Genomic DNA, 21,180 nt, shown 5'->3' on the forward strand with positions numbered 1-21,180 from the left:
CTCTCAATTTCAGACTGAAATAGCACCTGCAGAGAGGCTGCACAGAAAAGTGCCTTCAACCAAAGACAAGGGAGTCATTCACATTCTTTGAAGTCAGTGTCAGACAGGGGAAGATCATGGAATTTATGCTTGAATTTGTACAGATGACCATTCATCATAAGCACCAATGTGTCTGCTTTGGTGCTTTTATCAGTCACACTCATCATCTGCCAGAGCCCACCGGAAAACTGAGGTACTGCACGTTCCCTCTGTCTTTCTTATGGGCACAGCACTTCCCGTAGTTATTTGGTGAGGCAAAGGGGGGAGAAAGAAGTCCTCACTTCACCCAAGTCCTTCTGGTGTGTGATCTTCCTCCCATGAGGGCATGATGTGAACAAGCTGGAAAAGAGTAGTATTCAGAATAGTCGTGCTATGCGGATCGTTCACTTGCAAAGCAACTTGTGCCAGGAAATACTGATCAAGATAACGCAACTTTGCTGTGAGCACCAGGGATGTGGCACATGCGCTCCTTGACCCCTTGCTGCATTGCTGCTGGGCCAGAAGCCAGCGACAGTGTCAGCGACAATGCAGGGGGAAGTCCCTGGAGACATGCAGAGAGATTTGTGAGAACCCCAAACATTTGCGCTATTTTTTTCTCATGGAATTTTTTTGCCTTGACAGAAGCAATGACATGGGGCAATTGAAACCTCTTCCCAGTTTTTGAGGTAAGGTGCCTTCTGCATATAGGAAAGGGAGCATATGGCCCACTGTGTTTATTTCTCAGCCAGGATTCTTTCAGGCTTGGCAAATTACATGCTGCTTGCTGAGGAGCGACCCGAGTGCCAAGTTTGAATTTCTGAAAATGAAAGGGATTTCATTTATCATAGCACAGAGAAAAGGATCTGAAAAATGCCCTTAAGTGTGAAAAATACCTTTTGTTTATGCTCAAACAAAACAACCAAGGGGAAATTTAACAAAATTTCACCTAGAGTGAAAACACAAAAAATCTCTGCGATTGTCCACAGGAGATTTCAGGCAGCTTCTGCCAGGCGTGAGCTAGAGCCAGGCTCTGTGAAATACCTCAACAACCAGCAAACTCCATGGGGTACAAGGTGATAATGTGGTACAGGCTCCAGCTATTAGAAGGAAAGGGGCTGCTGGTAATGGGTTAGTGCTTGCTGCTAGAGAACTCCATTAGAGCATCTTTTCGTCATACTTTTGCTTTTCCAGGCCCACATTTTTCCCTGTGTGTGCTAGAAGCTTTTATTTCTCTTATAGCATTTATTTTTACTGTGTCATTTTCCCTCTGTTCCCCTTTTTCATTGGCCCTGTGTGACTGTTTGTTTAAACTACTTGCCTGCTTTCACCTTCCATTTTTCTTCTCTCCCCTTTCCCGGGGGCTCACTAGCTGTGATTATCCTTTACACGAGTTTTCCCCCCTCCCGCTCCAAGATGGACTCGAGGAGGGCATTGATTAAAGCAAACACCTTTAGCAGGAGAATTTCTAACAGGCCTCAGGGTCCAGCAGCCTCGCTGAGCTCAGTTCTTGCTCTGCTTTGCTCCTGGACCAGTTTCCAAAGCCCCAGAGGAATTTGACAGGCAGGGTCAAGCTGGCACCAAGAGGGAAATTGCAGCTCCTCTGGAGTGGCCTGATGTGTCCCTTTGAAAGGCCTCAGCTATGCCCGTGGTGGAAGGCAGTGGGGACAGGGTGTGGAAAAGCCACAGTGTGAGCTAGTTTTTCAGCTCTCTCCTCCTGCCACTTGCACCCCGAAGGCGGCTGCTTGCTTTCAGTGGTGGGGCACGCTGTGAAATGTCATGATGGCACAGCTTCACGCAGCAGTCTTTGAGGGAAGTAATTACAGCCTTCGTAATATGCACAAAATATACGGTTGGGCGCTCCGGTGTTTCTTCAAATCCTTGCCCTTATTCCCCTCCCTGCCGCCAGCCCTGTTCAGGGGCCAGAACTCAGCAATCAGCACTGCGGGTTGGAGAGCAGGGCTGCAGAGGTGGTGCCAAGAAGCCAGTTAAGGTCTGGCTTTGCAGCACATCACAGCCCCCTCTGACCTCTTGCCCAAGACAGAAATGCCAGGTGGCTGCTCTTCAGGGAAAGGAGGGCTGCTCCGTACTCCTGCGGAGCCGGAGCTGTACGTGGGAGTAACCTCTGAGTAAGTGATGCGCTGTAAAACCACACCCAGGCTTGCCTCACAGGAACTTGTCTGTGCAGCCGTTCCCTCTGTGGGTCAAATTAATGGCTTGATTAACCCCATTAGTTCACTCCTGCAAGGAAATTATGTAAAATACCATTTCACGGAGCATGAGCGCGGGTACAAACAGCTCAAGAGCAGGTGAGATTGTAGAGCACTCTCGTGGCAGGGGCTGGGTGGGAGCATCAGAAGCTGCCCTGGCCACCTCACAGACATGCCAGAGTTGCAAGGGCTCGGTGCCTGCTCAGTTCTTGTCTCCTCCTGGCAAGCTGGTAGCTCAGTTACTAGCCCCTGCCATACACAGTGTGTATGGGGCATATCCATGGCGACTTGCCCAGGACCACCACGAGGTTCATGTCCCACAGGTGGCTGATCAGGTACTGGTTGATAACCACAGCCCTACCAGAGGCTCTGCTTGAGCCAGGCTCGTAACTCATTAAAGCAAAGAAGAGCTTGACTTCATTTTATACTCCACAAATATTTTTATATTTGTATATTTATTTCTCCTTTTTTTTTTTTAAAAGATGTATGTAAAGAGGCTATTTTTGTGTTTAATTTGCTCTGATCCTTTTTTTTTTCTCCTAGAAATAATACAACCACAAAAATTGCAATTACAAGGAAACTAGTTATTCGAGATAAATGAACACTTCTTCCTCAGCGCACAAACCCAACCATTATATTGTTATGCACCATACCTTGGAACTCGCTGGTGAAACTGAGGATAAACAAAACTGAAAAGCAGGAGTGATTTCCCCTGCACAGGTTCCAAAGGGGGAGGGGAGAAAACACCAGAGCTGTTATTTGTAAAAGAGGAAATGAGCCTGTTCTAATTATGCTGGTGGAAGTTCAGCAGCCTTCTGTGGAAATGCTGCATTTCTGAATCCCACCAACACCGCTCAGGATTTGGGGAGTCAGCCCCCTGTGCTGAGGCAGAAGTGGGTGCTAAAAACAACAGCATGGGGAGGCAGGGCTTCTGGTGCCAACCAGAAAAATGACGGGCCCTTCGGCCTTACAGTCTTTGAGATGAACTTCTGATGGTCTTTAGCTCTTAAATGGCATTAGAAAAACAGTTGCTCATTTTAGAACCCTTTGTTATATCTTTGAGACCAGAAATGAAGAAATTAGTCCCTCCGATGAACGAACAAAAATACACAGAAATAATAGTCTGACAGATCCTGTTTGTTCTGTGGAAAGAATAAACTGTATTGAAAACGCGGGGAGGAGAGATGGAGGCGAAGGGAGGTGAAAGGAAAACAAATTGGCTGCATGCAGCAGTCTGGTGTCAAACGTCAGAGGGGTGGTGTTCGCTCAGATACTGTATGAAAGACCATGGCAACCGGGGCCAGGAGAGAAGAGAGGTTTGTAACCCCTCCTGGAGGAGGGATGGCAGAGGAAACAGGTAACGCGATGGGCTCTGCAGAGCCGGCTGCCAGGCTCCCAGTTGCAAACCAGCACAGTCTGTCCTTTCGTCTTGTGCGCTGGCTCTTTCAGGGCACACACACACACGCACACACACACAGAAAGTCTGAAATTAGTGGGTTTGTAATTCCCTTTGTCTGTCAGATGGTACCATTCCGCGAAAGGTGGCTTTGCTTTGGGCAGCCTGAGAGAGAGGGATTAAGATGCCTGCCAGACACAATAAGTAACAACATTACAAGGAATTTAATAGAAATATTTCTGAGGGAATATAGGAACATGCTTTCAGGCTGCTCTGAAAACACTGGGTAGAGATGGTGTTTTACTGTGACGCAGTATATGAAAATAGAGCCATACTTTTGATCCCAGTATTAGCTTGGAGAGTCCCTTTTTTAATATATGCATACACACAGAGGCAGTAGCTGGGAGCCCCAGGATGAAGGAGCGGGGGCAGCGGGCCTGGCAGCGCATGGTGCAGGAACAGGGAGCAGCAGCAGCTCAGAGCTGGGCAGAGGTGAGGGCAGACAGCGCTGCTCCATCTCATACGTTGCAGGACATCCGATCACACCACTAAGTTGTGTTTATCCAGAAAGGCCGTCATCTTTGAAGACACCAAATTGTGGAGATCTGCGATTTCTGATGGGTAATGAAACCGTGGGGTAAAAATTTGATTCTGCTTTCTGATTTGAATCTGTCTTCAGCTTGTATCTGGTTTTGCCTTCTTCACTGGATAAAATAACTCTTTACAGGATTTTTTCCCTCATGAAGGTATTTTTATATGCCATGGTCAAGACATCTCTCAGTTTTCTTTGTGGTAAGCTAAATGGATTGAGCTCTTTAAGACACTTGCTGGCAGACACTTTGTGCCTCAAATCATCTGTGTATCTTCTTTTTCTGGTCTGACTCTAAAATATATACACCTGCTTGTATGCGTTTTTCTAGTATCATCCTTCTAATACAGTGTGCAGTACAAGCCACCTCCTGGCTTCTGTTTGCCCTTCCACTCTTTGTATAGTCAAGGATTGCATTAGTTCACATGCCACAGAAAGGCACAGCGAGCTCATGCCTGATTGTCCATTTTGCACATTAAGATTCTACTTTGAAGCCTCTCCTTCCCTCAGCTTTTTGGGAAATGCTTTGTTCCCAGACGTGAAATACCTGACCTCCATGGATTCCTGCCAGCAGTTGTATGAAACAGCCCCCTTCTCCCCAGCGTCCCGCTCTGCCTCCCTGCCCTTCAGCCGGAGCAGAGCCGGCTTGCCATGTGCGAGGGCTCTGGCTGTCAGACGGTGCTCAGAGGGACGATGAGCAGGCTCGGCTGGTCCCTGCCTGCACTTACCCGCACCCCGCTGTCCGGCTCTCAGGGCATCCGCTGGTGGTCATTCTGCTTGTTCTGAAAGAAAACTGTGTGGTTGCTTTTAGCTGTAGTTGGGAGATTGAAGGACATAGAGAAAGAATGAATCACTGCGTGATAAGGAAGAAGCATATAAGATTTGAGACAGAGAGGGAAATACTTCTTCCACTCCCCTTTGTTCTCTTTTTAAAGTGACTTACGTTTAATGTGTATAACTATACATATATGTGGACAAATCACCTCCGAACTCCTGCGGAGGTTCTCTTCACTCCAGTAGATCCCTGGAAATACACTGGGAGGGTACAGGAGTTATGTTCCTGTTACTTAACTAAGGATCAGATTATCAACAGAAGGCAACTCCTGTGTAGACATTAACTAAGCAGCCAGGTCCCTATAATAGTCCATCTTACTGGGTGCTCTGTAGCTATACAAACCAGTCCAGACATGTTATGCTGACCATTTGGAAACTGTCATTCTTTTTTGGCTCTGAGAACAGCAACTTGGCCCTTTCAATATCTAGTTTTGCTCCCAGGGGTCAAGCACTTCATTCTAACCCTGGACTGCTGTAAAAGTGGGTGCCTGAGGCTGCGGAGACAGGAGGGGCCCACCAATATCCCTGGGAGACTTAACCAGGCCCAATGTGTACATTCAAACTTGCTCTGCGGCATGGCTGGGTCGGGGAAGCGGCTTTGAAACCATCCCCCTGGCTTCTTGGCTTCCCCTGCCCCTTGGTGAGGACCTCACGGTGAAGCTGCAGCTTCACTGTTCCTGGCTTGAGCATGTGTAATTCTGCACAAGCCACTGTTATCAGGAGAGAGCCGTTTGCAGCCTGAGAGTAGTACTGAGTGGCATTGGGTGTTGTTGAAAATAGCCAGAGTGAAAATGAGAAGTCACGCTATACCATCTCCCCAGATATAACAGACTGATGAGAGACAGGCTGAGAATACAGGATGTGTTTCCCATTGCAGGATATCTTGTCTCTCTTTTCAGGGATACCGTGCCTACACCCAGACAGGGCACAGCTCTGTGCACGTGCCCACGCGAGCGCAGGGCCCTGTGAGAAAGAGCTGGGTGGATCCTTGCTGCGGTGGATCCCCAGGGATCGCTCCCAGCGGCAGCAGCCTGAGTCACAGGGTGAGTCAGGCTGTGGGCATGGGCCGCTGGGTACCCCCACTGTCAGCTGCCACGGTGATGTGCAGCTCGTTCACTAGGGCGATGATGAGCGTGTCTGGAGAGCGAAGAGGCAGCTGAGCCAGTTGGTGGAGAAAGGGGAAAAGCACAGAGGCAAGGCAGAGGGTGTAGGAAGGAGAAAAGGCAAGGAATGAGGAGGAGGAGCAGAGAGGCTAAGGGTGCAGCAGGAGGATGAGGGAGCTTGCAGGCAGCACTTGGGCAAAGAGAGTTGTTGGGGAAGCTTGGATTAGTTTGCGTTTGGAGCTATATAACTTTAAGTGCTGCACGTAGCCTGAATTTCTTTCCTGGGTGCTCAGCTCCTGCATCTGGGCCTGGAGCAGGCATGGTTTGTAAGATGCAGCCACATAGAGCTCAGCCTTGCCTCTTTCATCACCAGTTTCCAGACACATGCATGCACCCCCCAGCCCACTTCCAGGTTTCTCCTCTGTGCCAGACCTCTGGAGGGAACAGTGGAGGCAGGGTGGGTGTGCACCCCTGTGGCTGGGTAGCTGGGGTGACCCAGAAGCCCACGTGGGCCCACGCTGCTGCTAGGACTGGGCACGGCCTTAGAACTCCCCTTCAGAGGTTAACAGCAGCAGAGCTGGGCTGCAGAGGTGCTGGGGAGCATTTTTCTGCCTGCAGACACTTTATGCCTGGGCTATGCTCCTGTTTTCAGGACATACAACCCAGGGCTGTTCCCAGTGATTGTCAGGAGGGCCTTTCATCATTCATTGGGAAGAGCCTTGGCCAAAAAAAATGGAAAGAAAAAATATTCTGGGTGGGAAGGTGGTGTTCTGTCTTGATGAAGAAGGCCTGGCTTTAAATCTGTTATTAAAACTGGAAACAGGAAGTTTTCACTATGAGTAGGTAAACTCTTGTGCCTTGAAATGACTAATGACACAAGACTGGAAGTTAACACCTTTGTGCTAATCTTTGTATTTCCTCCAGCTGCTGCACAGTGCTTGGGGCTCAGGTCAGCTAGCAGGGCTCCTTTCAAAGCTTTATTTAAAAAAAAAAAGGGCACTCTGGAATTAACTTGAAACATAATATGATACAGAATGGAGTGCCTTCTGGAGCATTACCATGGGATGAGCCTGTCCCTCTGCCATACGTGTGCATGTGTAAGAGCCAGGACAGTAGTTCTGTAACAAGATTTATTTTAAGGCGATTCGGTGATGACTTGGGCTGCAGCCCCAGAGGCAGCTGTGCGCTGAGGCTGGGTGGAGGAAGCTCCGGGTGATGTCACTTCACAGCATGCCCTCTGGCTCCTGTTCCATCACCCTCCCGCCCCCCCCTTTTCTTTTTCCTTGTAGTGGCTGCAGCAAAGGCTCCATTATTTGGCACTGTGGCATTACTTTTGTCTATAAATGGAAGCAGTTGGCGCATCTCCCAGTATAACACAACATAGTCCTGTGCATCAGTTATGCAATCTGTAGCTTGATGACTTCATCAGAAGTCAGGGGAGGGCCAGGGGGTGGTAGGAAAAAGCCTTTACCATCAGCTTTGCTGGAGGCAGCTGATGTGTGTGTGTGCCCCCCCCCCCAAGCAGAGAAAGCAGGGGCTCATCCACAGGGATGGGTGAAAGAACTCAACGCACGATCGGCTGAGGGCTGGTTAGCGAGTGCGTTTCCCTGTCCCTGACTTGGGGAAGCCACGGCAGCTGCCACCTTCCCCAGGCCGGAGACACAGCCCTCACCCTCACTGTGCTGCAGGGACCACACTTGACCAGGCTGTGAAGTGCAGCATAAGATGGGATAAGGGGAGAAGTAGAAAGAGTATCAGAGGGGAATGTTCACACCAGGGCAGATGTTAAAAAAGAGAAACTAAATATCAGAGTGCTGCCTGTCAGCAGGAGAGGAATATCTGTGTGAAGTAGAGGTATGGACAAATTGTATTTTCTGGTGATTTCCTCAGAAGGGTCCTTGAAAACCTGACCTTCATGCAGAAAGGCTGATCCTAATTTCCCAAGCTACACTCAAGCATTGATTTTTAACCCTTTCCTTGACTGGCTTGGGAGGGTGTCATAAGGTTACTTTTCTATATGTTTCCAGTCACACAGTTGTTGATGTAACTCAAACTGTCCATGCAGCAGATGAATCTAAACTCACTCTGGAATGTTTTGCACAAAGGTTCCTGAAGTGATATAGGACCTTTCCATCAAGTTAGTGTTTTTGAATGAGTACCCATCTCTATAAAAAAATTAAAGAGGTTCTAATGAGCAAATGTTAAAGCTGGTCCTGCCAAGCAAGCAGCACCCTGGGTGCTTACTCTGCCTTACTTCGCCCAGGAGAGGTGAAGAGCACTGGTATCACCACAAGTATGTGGTGGTATGTGCTAGTGGCTTTCCAAATACTTGTAAAAGGGGGTCCTGCCTTGTGGAGTGACTCTTGCACGGGTTTGGTTTGGGTTATTTTTTTGTCTTACTGGAAGCCAGCCTGAGCTAACCTCAACATTACTCATCTCTTCCTCACCACTGAGCAGTCACGATGCAGACAGAGCTGGGTGCTGGTGAGGTGCTTGGTGCAGGACAGGTGACAGTAGGGTTCCTGGTGGGGTAGGGGTAAATGTTTATAAAGGGCGAGTGTCACGAGGATGGAGCCAGGCTCTTTTCAGTGACAACCGCTGGTAAGAAAAGGGGTAATGGGTGCAAACTGGAACACAAGAGGTTCCACTTGAATGTGAGAAGAAACTTCTCAGTGAGGGTGACAGAGCACTGGAACAGGCTGCCCAGGGAGGTTGTGGAGTCTCCTACTCTGGAGACATTCAAAACCCGCCTGGACACATTCCTGTGTAACCTCAGCTGGGTGTTCCTGCTCCAGCAGGGGGATTGGACTGGATGATCTTTTGAGGTCCCTTCCAATCCCTGACATTCTGTGATTCTGTGAAGTGGTGCCCAGGCGAGTCAGAGCACACGGAGCCAACCCCATGGCGAGGGGTGCTGGCTCCAGGGCCCCCATGCTGGCTGAGCACAGGCTGTGAGCATCAGCCAGTGCTGCTCTGTCGCAGGGGTAACACATGTGGGGGACTGCAAGGTGCTCAGTACTGTCACATGGAAAGTAGATGGGACAGGACAGAAAATCTTTTACACCCAGGAGAGTGCAGAACAAGCACTGAAGAAACAACACTACATCTGCCGCTTTGTAATCAGCCCTCCAAATATGACCCTAGCTGGCCATCTTCTTTTCAGGAAAGCTTCCTCCTTACATGCCAAAGGAAGGCACCGGGTCGTTGTAAACTTCATTTTTCCCCGGTAGCGGGGAGCCTCATGTCACAGCCTTGCTGACCGCGCCGGGAGGAGCAGCGGGACCCGGCCGGGTCGGGCTTGCGGGAGGGGGCAGTTTTTAACCCGCAAGCTCCGGTCACCGCCGCAGATCCCGTGGGGCTGGGTCCCTGCGCTCCCCCGGGGAGAGGCCGGGCCCGCTCCGCCGGGCCGCGGGCGGCAGCGACACCTGCCGGCGGTGCTGGCGGGCGTGGCGGCAGCGCCGGGACCGGGGTGCGATACGGGGCTCCGCGGGGAGAGCGGTGCGAGGGCTCCCGGCTGGCGCCCCGTGAAGAGAGGTGTGCCCCCGGCCTTCTACCGCTTCATTCTCCCAGCGCTAAAAGGCAGCAAATTGGATTAGAAACATAAGGAGAAAGCAGGGTCGTTTTGGGAGGAGGTGTTTGTGGCGTTGCGTGCGCTGCTTCCTTTTAGCTATGTGGTTTTGGTCCACAGCTGCAGGATGGAAGTCTTAAATAAAGATATTATGTGGTTGGTTAAATGATGAAATTCAAGTGCAATATTGGGGGGATTAATGCTGCTAGCTGCCGCTGTTTATCGTGTGCAACTAAACCTTTGTCTCCTGTATCTAGAGGACTGTGTAAAACTGCTGTTATGGAGGAAGGGAAATGGAGAGGGAGAGAAAATACTTTTCTTGTTTCCATGATGAGGGCGGAAAAGTTTGGAAAAACACGACTCTGAAGTTATGTATCCCGGATGAAAACAAACCTAGCACACAACTTCATTGTTTTATTATTAACGAATTGTGAAGTGCTCTTGCTTTATTTGAGGAGGCTTTGAACTCCAGGAGAGAAAAGGAACCAGCCACCTGCTCCCTGCGGGAGACAGGCCATGGTCTGGTCACAAGCCACAAGCAGCTTTCCAAGGACTCTTTCTTTCTTCAAGCTCCAGTCCTCACCCACAGACTCAACATTTCTCATTAATGAGCAATCATTTCCTTTGCCCATGGAGCACCCTGAGTAACAAGGCCTTCTTTCTCTCTTTGCATAGGAGCAGCATCAAGTGGGAATGTCTCGGACCACAGGACCTATGCAGCCTTCTGTCCCACCGGGCTCCAGTAGTGTGGTCACCGGCACAAGCTCTGGGGGTCCCTTCCTGGGAAACCAACCACAAGCGGCCATCATGAAGCAGATGCTGATTGAGCAGAGAGCCCAACTCCATGTGATAGAGCAGCAGAAACAACAGTTTCTAAGAGAGCAAAGGCAGCAGCAGCAGCAGCAGATCCTAGCAGAGCAGGTACAGTATCTGTCTGTCTCGGACACTGCAGTGCCTGCTGATATGAGAGCAGGAGCGCCAGACGCAGCGCAACAGAATCACAGAATGTTAGGGATTGGAAGGGACCTCAAAAGATCATCCAGTCCAATCTCCCTGCCGGAGCAGGAACACCCAGCTGAGGTTACACAGGAAGGTGTCCAGGCAGGTTTTGAATGTCTCCAGAGAAGGAGACTCCACAACCTCCCTGGGCAGCCTGTTCCAGTGCTCTGTCACCCTCACTGAGAAGTTTCTTCTCAAATTTAAGTGGAACCTCTTGTGTTCCAGTTTGAACCCATTACCCCTTGTCTTACCATTGGTTGTCACCAAAAAGAGCCTTGCTCCATCCTCATGACACTCACCCTTTGTATATTTATAAACATTAATGAGGTCACCCCTCTGTCTCCTCTTCTCCAAACTGAAGAGACCCAGCTCCCTCAGCCTTTCCTGATAAGGGAGATGCTCCACTCCCTTAATCATCTTCATGCTCCGTGCTGGACTTGCAAACAGTTCCCTGTCCTTCTGGAACTGAGGGGCCCAGAACTGGACACAATATTCCAGATGTGGTCTCACCAGGACAGAGTAGAGGGGCAAGAGAACATCTCTCAGCTTACTGACCATCCCTCTTCTAATACACCCCAGGATGCCATTGGCCCTCTTGGCCACAAGGGCACAGTGCTGGCTCATGGTCATCCTGCTGTCCACCAGGACCCCCAGGTCCCTTTCCCCTACACTGCTCTCTAATAGGTCGTTCCCCAACTTGTACTGGAACCTGGGGTTGTTCTTGCCCAGGTGTAAGACTCTACACTTGTCGTTAACAACACCAGCCCTTCCTTTTATATTTGGTAATTCTCTCTGTGTGGCTTATATTGTGGTATTTCAGCAATGGTTATCAAATAAGCATCTATCTCAGTCTTACTCTTAGCTTGGTAAATATTGCTCATGGTCCCATCAGTGGGCCTAACAGTTGTGTGGAATTTTAGACACTGGAAAAATTAGCTCTTAACCTGCTATCTCACGGTGAGTTTACTCTAGCAGAAGCAGACTCTTCTACAGTGACAGTTGCTGGTGCTCTCCCCTACCTCTGACTATGGTCTCGCACTGGCAGAATCTCTGTACAGCTGTGCAGGGATCTAGACAAAGAGTTGACACAGGTTAAAAGTAACCTAGCAAAAGCCAAAATTTACTATTTACATAAATCAATTCCTTAATCTGGTTTATTACACAACAGCTTGAGCAATTATGTTAGTACATGGGAGAGGCAGCATCAAGGCGGGAACCAGAGGCTGAAGTGGGAGAACAGTAAAACCATCTCTCACAGTGGCAGTGTGGAACTGCTGCATGGGAGCCTGTCACCTAGCTTTGCAATACAGATGTTAAATTACCTGGTCTGAATGGGAATGTCTTGTGCATGTTTAACTCAGCTGTAGTTTAAAAGCAGCCCAGGAGAAAGTCAGTGGAAAGTCACACTGTTCCGTTCCTGTAAGCTCATACCTAAGTTCAAACTTGCAGTCCCCTAACGTTACCTAGATAATGTTCTGATAGGTCGCTAGTTCCTTTAAGCTCAGTTTCATCTCTCTTGCTGTGGAAATACAGTTTAAGACCTGGGGTCTGCTTTAATTTGCATTAGAACTTGTGCGTGTGGTATGACCACATAAACATTGATAGCCGCCTTCTCTTCTCATGATCCTCCTGAGAAACAGAAAAATTCATCCCGATGAACAGGAAGGATGTTCCATGAAAAGTTCAGGAAAAAGATTCTTGATTTTATGGAGGTGAACAAGTCAAAAAGAGGGAGGATGCAGTAATGTTCCCCCAGTGTGGATTAGGCCAATTCAAGTGCATAAACCCGAAAGCCAGTCACTGACTTGGCTGCTGAAGGCAAACCTAAAAGTGGTGAAAAACCACAAGACTGTGGCTGTCACGTTGGTGGCATAGATGAAAAATGATGAAGTCACAGTCCTCGGGCTCCTAGCTTTTCGGTGTTTTATGCCTAACAAGGTTCCGTTTATTTTTTTGATAGTTTGTAACATGTATTTACAAACACAGGGATTAGTGCTTGCTTCTTTCCCATCTTTGCCATTTTCTAACCTTTGTGATCATACACATCCTTGTTTTTGGACACAGCATTTTTGCAGCTGCAGATGCCAAGATATATGTCCTTTTAGTAACTGCTTAGTCGAGTATACCCTAGGCTTTGAAAGCTCTGGTAAACACACTCTCTCTTTTCATAATCAACCCTTGATTCTATGTTGGATGTGTGAGTATTCATAGAAAATAACCACAGAGTAGTAGCATGGGCTGATTCAATGGAGGGAGGCATTTTGCATTTACCTGCTCCCCAGATACCATTCACTGAAGCACAAGAGGAAATGTGCTTCAGTAGCCATGGAATGGTCCTGGCAGCTGAGTGTTTTGGGTGCAGAGGTGAAGTCTGGTGCCAGGAACATGGAACTCTGGACCTTGGCAGGGCTGAGGGAAGGAAAAGGTGTGTGCTTACAGTTGTCCTTAGACCTAGGTGGGCATTTCATATCCCTCCCTCTCCCTTCAGCCTGAAGACAGCGAAGTTTGCACTGTAGAGGTTGAGATGAAGTGGTTATAAGTAAGGAGAGATGATGTCAGCCTCAGTGCTTATTCCTTTTTTGAACCAAAAGGAGTCTGTGTGCTGAGTAGCTCAAGTGCTCTCAGGAGGGCTCTTCAAATGACTCTGCTTGTCTCTCCGGAACGGCTTGCTAGATAAGAAACACTGCAGTTCTGCTGCAGTGCTTTTGCCACCAGCCCCTTTCTCAGCTCACTAATTAATTAATCATCTTTTTCTTTTCTGCTTTCTTTCCCTCATTCATTTTCAGCAGTTGCAGCAGCAGTCACATTTGCCTCGGCAGCATCTGCAGCAGCAGCGGAGCCCATATCCAGTGCAACAGGTCAATCAGTTCCAAGGTAAAAGTCAAATTCTTTTTCCTCTGTTGGAGTCAGTGTATGCCCCTGTAGTGGGCATATGAAAGCTGATGCATTTTGTGAAACCCAGGGTTTAAGCAGTGTGCCAGAATAGGAAGTCAGGCTGTTGCACACTTGCACATACTGCATATTTCACCAAAAGGGAATGCCCAGGTTTGTATATTTAGTTAAGTTTCTAATTTCGTTTCTGCTTTCCTCAGCAAAAGCTGCATTTTTTATTTGGCATTTGTTTTGCCTCTTTGACATCTGTAATCTATGGATTTATCTTGTTTGCCTCCACTCCCACTATGCATTTTTTTTCAGCTAGTGTCTCTCACTATCTTGGTTTTATTCTTCTTTATTCCCCACCTTATCTAATTTGATGAGCAGGGAATTTCAGAGATCATCTTTATCTGGAGAAGTGTCTGATGAATGTCAGGTGTGGGAAACAGTGAAATATCTGAGATGTAAATGGAGTTTTTTTAATGATCTCAAAAAAAGCAAGTATTATTTCAATGTCCTTGCAGATAACTGAAGAATGTAGATACAAATGTTTTGGCTTAGGAAAAAAGTTTATTCTGAGCTTTTTAGGTGTAAGGCATCAGCCAAATGTCTTCACTAACTATAAACGTGCTGTAAATTCATGACAGTGTTGTGTAACTGCAATAGAAAACAAGGGAGGCAAATGTATTGCACTTCTCGTACCCAGGAAGTGAACAGGCAGACAGATCTTCTGCTGGTATATATCAGGGTGGATCCTTTTAATCACCTCGTTCTTATCTTTGGCAGTGTAAGTTCTGTATGAAATTATTGTTTCCCCCAATAGTTCATTTGCAAAATGAAAATGTATGTGTGCACAGCCATGCATTACTCGAGATGCACATGTAGATTTTTTCTTGCCTTCATATGTATTATTTAAAAGGAACATAGAAGAGAGTTTAGGCTAATCTGACAGAGCAAGGAATTATTTTTCATAAATGAGCCAATTTAAATATCAGCATTTCACCATTTTTCCTACTTAGTCACAAGAATGTAATCCAGTGCAGTAGGTTATGTGTGTGTGAGACCAGAAGGTGGCCCAAAATCTTAAAATCTGTTGCATGTGTCTTTTAACTACTTCTTGTCTGAAGTCCTGTCTCTTATGCCAAGCACAGTAGTTCACGAAAGTAGTATGTGAACCATTTGCTGGTAGTGACTCCTTTGGAGGTTTTCAGCTGCTGGTTTTGACTAAAAAATAGCTGAAGATGCATTAAGTAAGTTTTAAACGTCTGTATCTTAAGCACTTGCTGGAGTAATTGCAAAAGGAGACTACTTCTACTCATGGAAGGAAGAGGTTATCTAAATTAAGAAAAATCAAGAGGACTCCAGTGACCATCACTAAGAAAATGGTTCAATTGGTAGCGTAGATAAAGTAAAAGCTGCCATTACATTTGTCCTGTGCAAGTGAGATCCAGATGGTCTCTCTTCATGCTACAAAATGTTTTATTGATTTGTATGTTGGAGCTGAAAGCATCTTCCAAAATCTTATCCTGCTGCAGCAAAAAGGAGACATAGCCATCCTCTGCATCATGTATATAAAACTATTGAAATGACACTTTCTTTATTCACACCCATTTCTCATGGAAACCAAGCCAACTCAAATGGCATGGCTCAGTATTCTTTATTCTATACAGATGCTCAGGTATCTTGTCTGCCACTGAGGGACAACAGGTAGGGGCTGATTGAAGAACATCCAGATTTTCTTGCACAGTTCCTGGCTCTTAAAGCAAATTTTTATATTTGCATCTTGCATTTAATGATGTTTGAGCCAGGAGTAATGGCATGCCCCATACTCTCACAGCTTCACCTGCAGAATCTTTCATTTAGTATGGTAGTGACTCAAAACCACAGTGAACCCATGGCATAATCAGAGCTCTGGTAATTGTTTTTAAATAAAGATAGTAAATACAGAAGCACATTGACTTCCCAGAAATCGATAGCTTCCCCCACGCCTGAAAGGAAGACACAAGCATGGCTCAGTTATCTACCACGGTGTGGAATTTAACGAGATTAGGATTTTCTGGTTTCCCATCACTGGCCTAAGGTAGAGTAAAATGTGCTTATAATATCGATTCACTAATACACTCTCCTTACTTTAAACATCCACAAAAAACAATTTTTCTTCTTTCCATAGACTTAATCAGTAACAATGATACAGAAAATCCATTCATTTATGCCTCATGAGCTATTAAAAAATTGATTGGCCTTCTGAGCCTGACATTTCCATTTTCAAGGCTTACTTCTGAAAGACAATGGAGATATTCAGAAGAGAGCTTCAGATGGTTAAGTGAAGTTCAGCTGCTTTGCTGCCATTGAAGAAGGCCAGTGGAAGCTTTCTCATTTGCTTGCTAGAAGCTGAATTAGGGCTTTCTCAAGAAAAGTGCTACTAAATCACAGAGTATATGCAACTTTGAAGTCAGTACCCGAGTAGATTATTATCAGGGAGGCAACCATTGCTGTAATCACGCATCATACATGCAGTTGTGTTGCCTCGACTCTTCAAAAATCCGAAGCCATGAGTCCCTTTGGGTACATATCCCAAAATTGTCGTAATTGAGAATTACTTAGTGAGTAAATCATCAGCCTTTTAACTTCGCCAGCCTCATTTTAGGCCATAAGGGAAATTAGGCTGCTCATCTGTATCGATGGTATTCTCTGCTGAACAGTGTCCTGCTTTACAAATTGAATATATAACACAGTCAGAGATTCCTGTTTAGGGTAGCACTAGAACTGCCTTGACTCTCACCTTCAAGAAGAGGGAGCTTGGCAGGTCAGGACAGAGGCTGCAGCCAGAGAGATGTGGGGAACACATAGTCTCTGAAACACAACTAACATTAGGCTGCAAGTACATCGCCCAAGGAAGGATAACCTTCTAGCTCTCTGCTCATCTTCACGTGAAACAATAGTTTATTAGCTCAGAAAGAACAGGAATATGGAATCCTACTGTGATGCAGGATTCTCCTACAGATTCTGTCTTATGCAAAGGTGTGTTAATTAAGATTTACAGCGTTGTGTTTTTTTCTTAACCTTCCTCCTTCCCATTTTGGTGTAGGTTCTCCCCAGGATATAGCAGCTGTGAGAAACCAAGCAGCACTTCAGAGCATGAGGACATCCCGAATGATGGCCCAGAATGCGAGCATGATGGCAATGGGTCCCTCCCAGAACCCGAGCACGCTGCCCACGACCGCAGGCCAGTCAGACATGGGCATGGCTCCTTACAGCAACGCCTCTTCCAGCCAGCCAGGAATGTACAGTATGAGCACAGGGATGAGCCAAATGTTGCAGCACCCGAACCAAAGCGGCATGAACATGGCACATAACGCAGGCCAGGGAGCAAGGCAGCCTGCCTCGGGACAAGCGGTGGGAATGGTCAGCAATTTTGGTCAGAACATGCTGGTAAACTCTGCTCTTCCCCAGCATCAGCAGCAGATGAAAGGACCTGTGGGCCAGGTCTTACCTAGGCCACAAGCACCACGACTTCAAAACCTCATGGGGACTGTCCCTCAAGGAACACAAAACTGGCAGCAGCGAGGCTTGCAAGGTATACCTGGAAGGACTAGCAGTGAAATGGCGCCCTTCAATAATGGCACAACGTACCCATTGCAGTCTGGACAGCCACGACTGTCCAAGCAACACTTCCCACAGGGGCTTAATCAGACAGTTGTGGACACAAGTGGAACAGTAAGAGCCCTGAACCCAGCAATGGGGAGACAGTTGCTGCAACCACTACCCGGGCAACAAGGAGCCAGCCAGGCCAGGCCGATTGTAATGCCTGCAATAAACCAAGGGGTGCCCGCAATGGCTGGCTTTAGTCAGCCTCCGACACAGCAAATGCCAGGCGGTAACTTTGCTCAGAGCAGCCAAGGCCAGGCTTACGAGAGGAATCCCACTCAGGACATATCTTACAACTACAGTAATGAAGGAGCAGGGGGGTCGTTCTCGAGTTTAGCAGAGGGCGCAGACCTTGTGGACTCCATCATTAAGAGTGGACCAGGGGATGAGTGGATACAAGAACTTGATGAGTTGTTTGGAAACCCCCAGTGAATGGGCTTGTATAGTCTGGAGCTTTGGTTGTTACATTTGAAAAAAGAAAAGAGAGAGTTGGGTGTTCTCCCCATCCTTGGATTGCTGGGATTTTTGTTTGAATTGGTTTGGGGTTATTGTTTTCTTTTGTTTTTAGTCGTGCAAACTGATCTGATCTGTAGCCAACTTTGGAAGACTCAGGTGACGATGAAAACATCGGCAGCCCAAGACTTCCACCGAGCAATCTCCATTGCATGGCAGCACCTGCTGTGGGGCTGGGGGCTGGAGGGGGAAGCTGTAAAAGCCAGCTGATGCCTCTGGTTGGGAAAATTTGGCCTTTCCTCACTGAAACAAGGCTTCATTGCACAGTGGTGTGGGGTGATCCTGATATCTCCTGCCTCATGTAACTGTAAACACTGCAGCTTTCAGGGGAGCAGATGAAAACAGCTGGGAGCAAAGCCTGAACATATCCCTAGGTGATTGCACAGGCCCTGGTGGGAAATGGGTTTAACCCTGGGATTAAGCAGGTCTCAGTGAGCCACAGCCAGGCCACAGGGCTGGCTCTGGGCTGTCGCAAGGGAATGTGTAGCACACACATGAGAAACCTAAACAGTCACAGGGAGGTCACTATTTTCACTGCAGATGGATAAAAATCCAATAAAAGTGTAGGAGAACATAAATATGGCTCTGCGGTGGGGACAGTTTGATTATGGGACTACTGTTGGAGATGGCTTAGGTGGGAGGGATATCTTAATGAGCTATTTTAGTCCCTTTGGGACTTGCAGTAGCACTTCCCTGTCAGAGCAGTTTGGTGTGTATCTGCTGCCCGGGGGTGCAGAACAACAGCTACAAATGGTGTTAAAAAGCTGAGAGGTACCAAGAGACATCAGCGTAGGTCCTAAGCAGGTCCCTCTGTCTCCTTACTCCACAGTATATTTCCAGTTCACTGCCTTCCCCTCCTCTCCTTCAGTGTAAAGCAAGGTAAGCTCGCTGGGCTTTGTTTCAGGTGAGCAACAACTGCCACAAAGGGGCAGGCAGGAGAGGAGAAAACAGGCATGAGAAAACATGCAGGGAGGGTTTGGCATGCAGAATGAGTTTCTCCTTTCTTCCTGAAAAGTGCGAGGTTGGCAGCTAGTATTACCCTGGAGTGTCTGGGCTCTCTGTGTGACATTATATGCAACCTGATCCTCAGTTTTAAACAGATGTTTGGCCTAATCTCTCTGGCTTTCTGGGACAAAATTCACTGCAGTATCTGAAGCACAGGAAGCAGTGGAGGACTACTGTAAAGATCATTCATGAATGGGTAAAATAATTGATGTACTTATTACAAACATGGGGTCTGCCCAAATAAGCTTTTAGGTATTAGCGACATATCAGTATCTCCACTGTGTGGACCAGTGCTGAGCAGCACTGTAATGAAGTTCTGATACATCTTGCACAATATTGAGATGCCAGCCATTCTGAATGTCTAAAGCAGCAGTTCCCAAGCTGCAATCTGAGGCCGAGGTAAGGTGTCCTCTGAAACCTATCGCCTTTCTAGTGTTTTCAGCTGAGAGCTGCTTATCAGGGTATACAGTGGTGCATTAAAAAATGTTAACATGATCCACAGTCCAAAACGTTTGGGAGCCTCTGGCCTAATGCTAGCCTCTGTGAGCCATAAGTTGTGCTCTGTAGCGAAAGTATCTCTAGTGTACAAGTACCAGTACCAACTACCCAAGTACAGATTACCTCCTTGTGCACTGCTTTCCTTGGGCCCGGTGGTGTGGGGTGCTGAGCTGCTGAAACCCACGGGAGCTGAGGGGCTTGGCACCTTGCATTTTCAAGGCCTGCCTTTCCCTATGGAGCACAGATATGCACCGCATTAAGGATTGGGAGCAAAATGGGCCTGGGATCGTGTCAGTACCCCATTTTGGTTCCCGTTTGTGCAGTAAGTCCTTGCAGGACTTACCTAGACCAGGGAAAGTACCTGTTTGAAATGCTATCACATAGGCAGGACAAGCTGCATTTTTAACCTGCAATAGGTGCTCAAGGTGAGCTATCAATCCAGTTCACCCTGACTCCTGAATTTATTTTTTTTCAAATGCTTTAGTTACACCTCTTTTAGCTAACCCCTTTTTAAAATACAGTGCAAGGACCTATTCCCATTCCTACTGAAGACAATAAGGGTTTGCCTGCTCGCTGCTTCAGCAGGAGCCGGGTTGGGCCCTAATTCAGTGGCAGGGAGCACCAGCCAAAGTTTTCAGTCTGTCTTGTGGGTAAGCGGTTCTTGGCCGGACCAGCCTGAACAGAAGGGATGGGCAAACAGTGGGACAAATGGTACCCTGAAGGGACGAGGGTGTCGTGCGTATGCGTGTCTGTGTGTGTCTGAGAGCACCGGTGCGCCAGGCAGCGACGAGCTGGGGCACCTGTCCTGCCCCACACTGCAGAGCTGCATGGGGCTGGGGGGACAGTGGTGCAGCCGCCCCTGCCTTGGGTGACAGGGACCGGGCATCACCCACCAGCGCAGAGCTGGGAACCACCGCACAGCCACCAAGCGCAAGTCCATGTGCGTGAGGTGGATAAATGGTGACGAAGACTGAGTCTCTCTTGTCTTTGTAAAGCTTCCTCCAAATACTCCATACTGGGACCAAGTACTAGAGAGGTAGATTTTAATAGTTTTGGGGTTGGGGTTTCTTGTGTGTTTTGTTTTGTTTTGGTTTTTTTCTTTCTTTCTTACTATGGTGCTGATGTATATGTAATGTTAAAAAAAAAAGTTATTTGTAAATATGTTTTTACGATTCTACAGATATCACTGGGTCTACTATCTGTAAAATATATACATATAAAAAAAATATATATATACTGTTTGTTTAAAATAGAGTATTTTTATTTCATTCCTTAACTCATCCTTACTGCAGTGGTATTGCACTTCAGATGACATCTGATTACTAATTTGTACTGTATCCCTGACAGCAACTTGCTCCATTTTATTCAGATTTTTCTAGTTTTCTGTTTTTACTTTGTACATTAAGCATTGCTTATTTCCTTTTAAGACCTGTACAGAGCTCTGAAAATGTAGAAAAAGTCCTGATGTTAACATACCACTTTTAAAGAAAAACAAAAGCAAACAAACAAACAAACAAAACCCAAATAAAAGATGGTTATCTGAGTCATATACCGGGCTGGTTTATAGGATCACCTCTCATGTTTATAGGATCACCTCTTGGAGCTGGGACGTTACAGGCAGGGTGTAGCCAGAACCAGGCCACCCCTCTTGCACAACTGAGTAGCTGCCCCTGCATCCCACTGTGATGAGCTGCTGGGTGGGAGGGACTTGCTCAGGTGTCTGCCTGCCTTTGGGGTCATTTCACCTGTTTCTTGGAGCAAGGTGAGTTATCAAACCTGCGTGTGCACTGAGGAAAGGTCTGCGCTCAGGCAGTTGCTAAGGGGAATTGGTCTACAACGGGACCCATTAGAGGTGGCAGCCCCAAACTTGAGCGTTTGATGCATGTGTGCTGAGCAGGGAGTAGGGAAGTGGCTTCAGGGGAGGAGAG

The 21,180-nt window shown here is 47.4% G+C and overlaps 1 protein-coding gene across 2 annotated transcripts in view; it reads left to right on the forward strand.

The window, feature by feature from the left end:
* The window catches only part of MAML3 (mastermind like transcriptional coactivator 3), a 244,470-nt gene extending 223,669 nt beyond the window's left edge, over positions 1 to 20,801 (forward strand). Inside the window, exons 3-5 of one of the 2 annotated variants that reach the window (XM_065837503.2) lie at positions 10,391 to 10,636; positions 13,501 to 13,588; positions 16,677 to 20,801. In XM_065837503.2, the coding sequence (XP_065693575.2) occupies positions 10,391 to 10,636; positions 13,501 to 13,588; positions 16,677 to 17,668 (1,326 nt within the window). In that variant the 3' untranslated portion in view covers positions 17,669 to 20,801. The remainder of the gene's footprint in view (positions 1 to 10,390; positions 10,637 to 13,500; positions 13,589 to 16,676) is intronic. The other variant, XM_065837504.2, reaches the window with a different exon arrangement.
* The last annotated feature ends 379 nt before the right edge of the window (positions 20,802 to 21,180 follow it).

This window comes from Patagioenas fasciata, chromosome 4 (genome assembly GCF_037038585.1).
Source record: "Patagioenas fasciata isolate bPatFas1 chromosome 4, bPatFas1.hap1, whole genome shotgun sequence".
Classification (NCBI taxonomy): Eukaryota; Metazoa; Chordata; class Aves; order Columbiformes; family Columbidae; genus Patagioenas; species Patagioenas fasciata.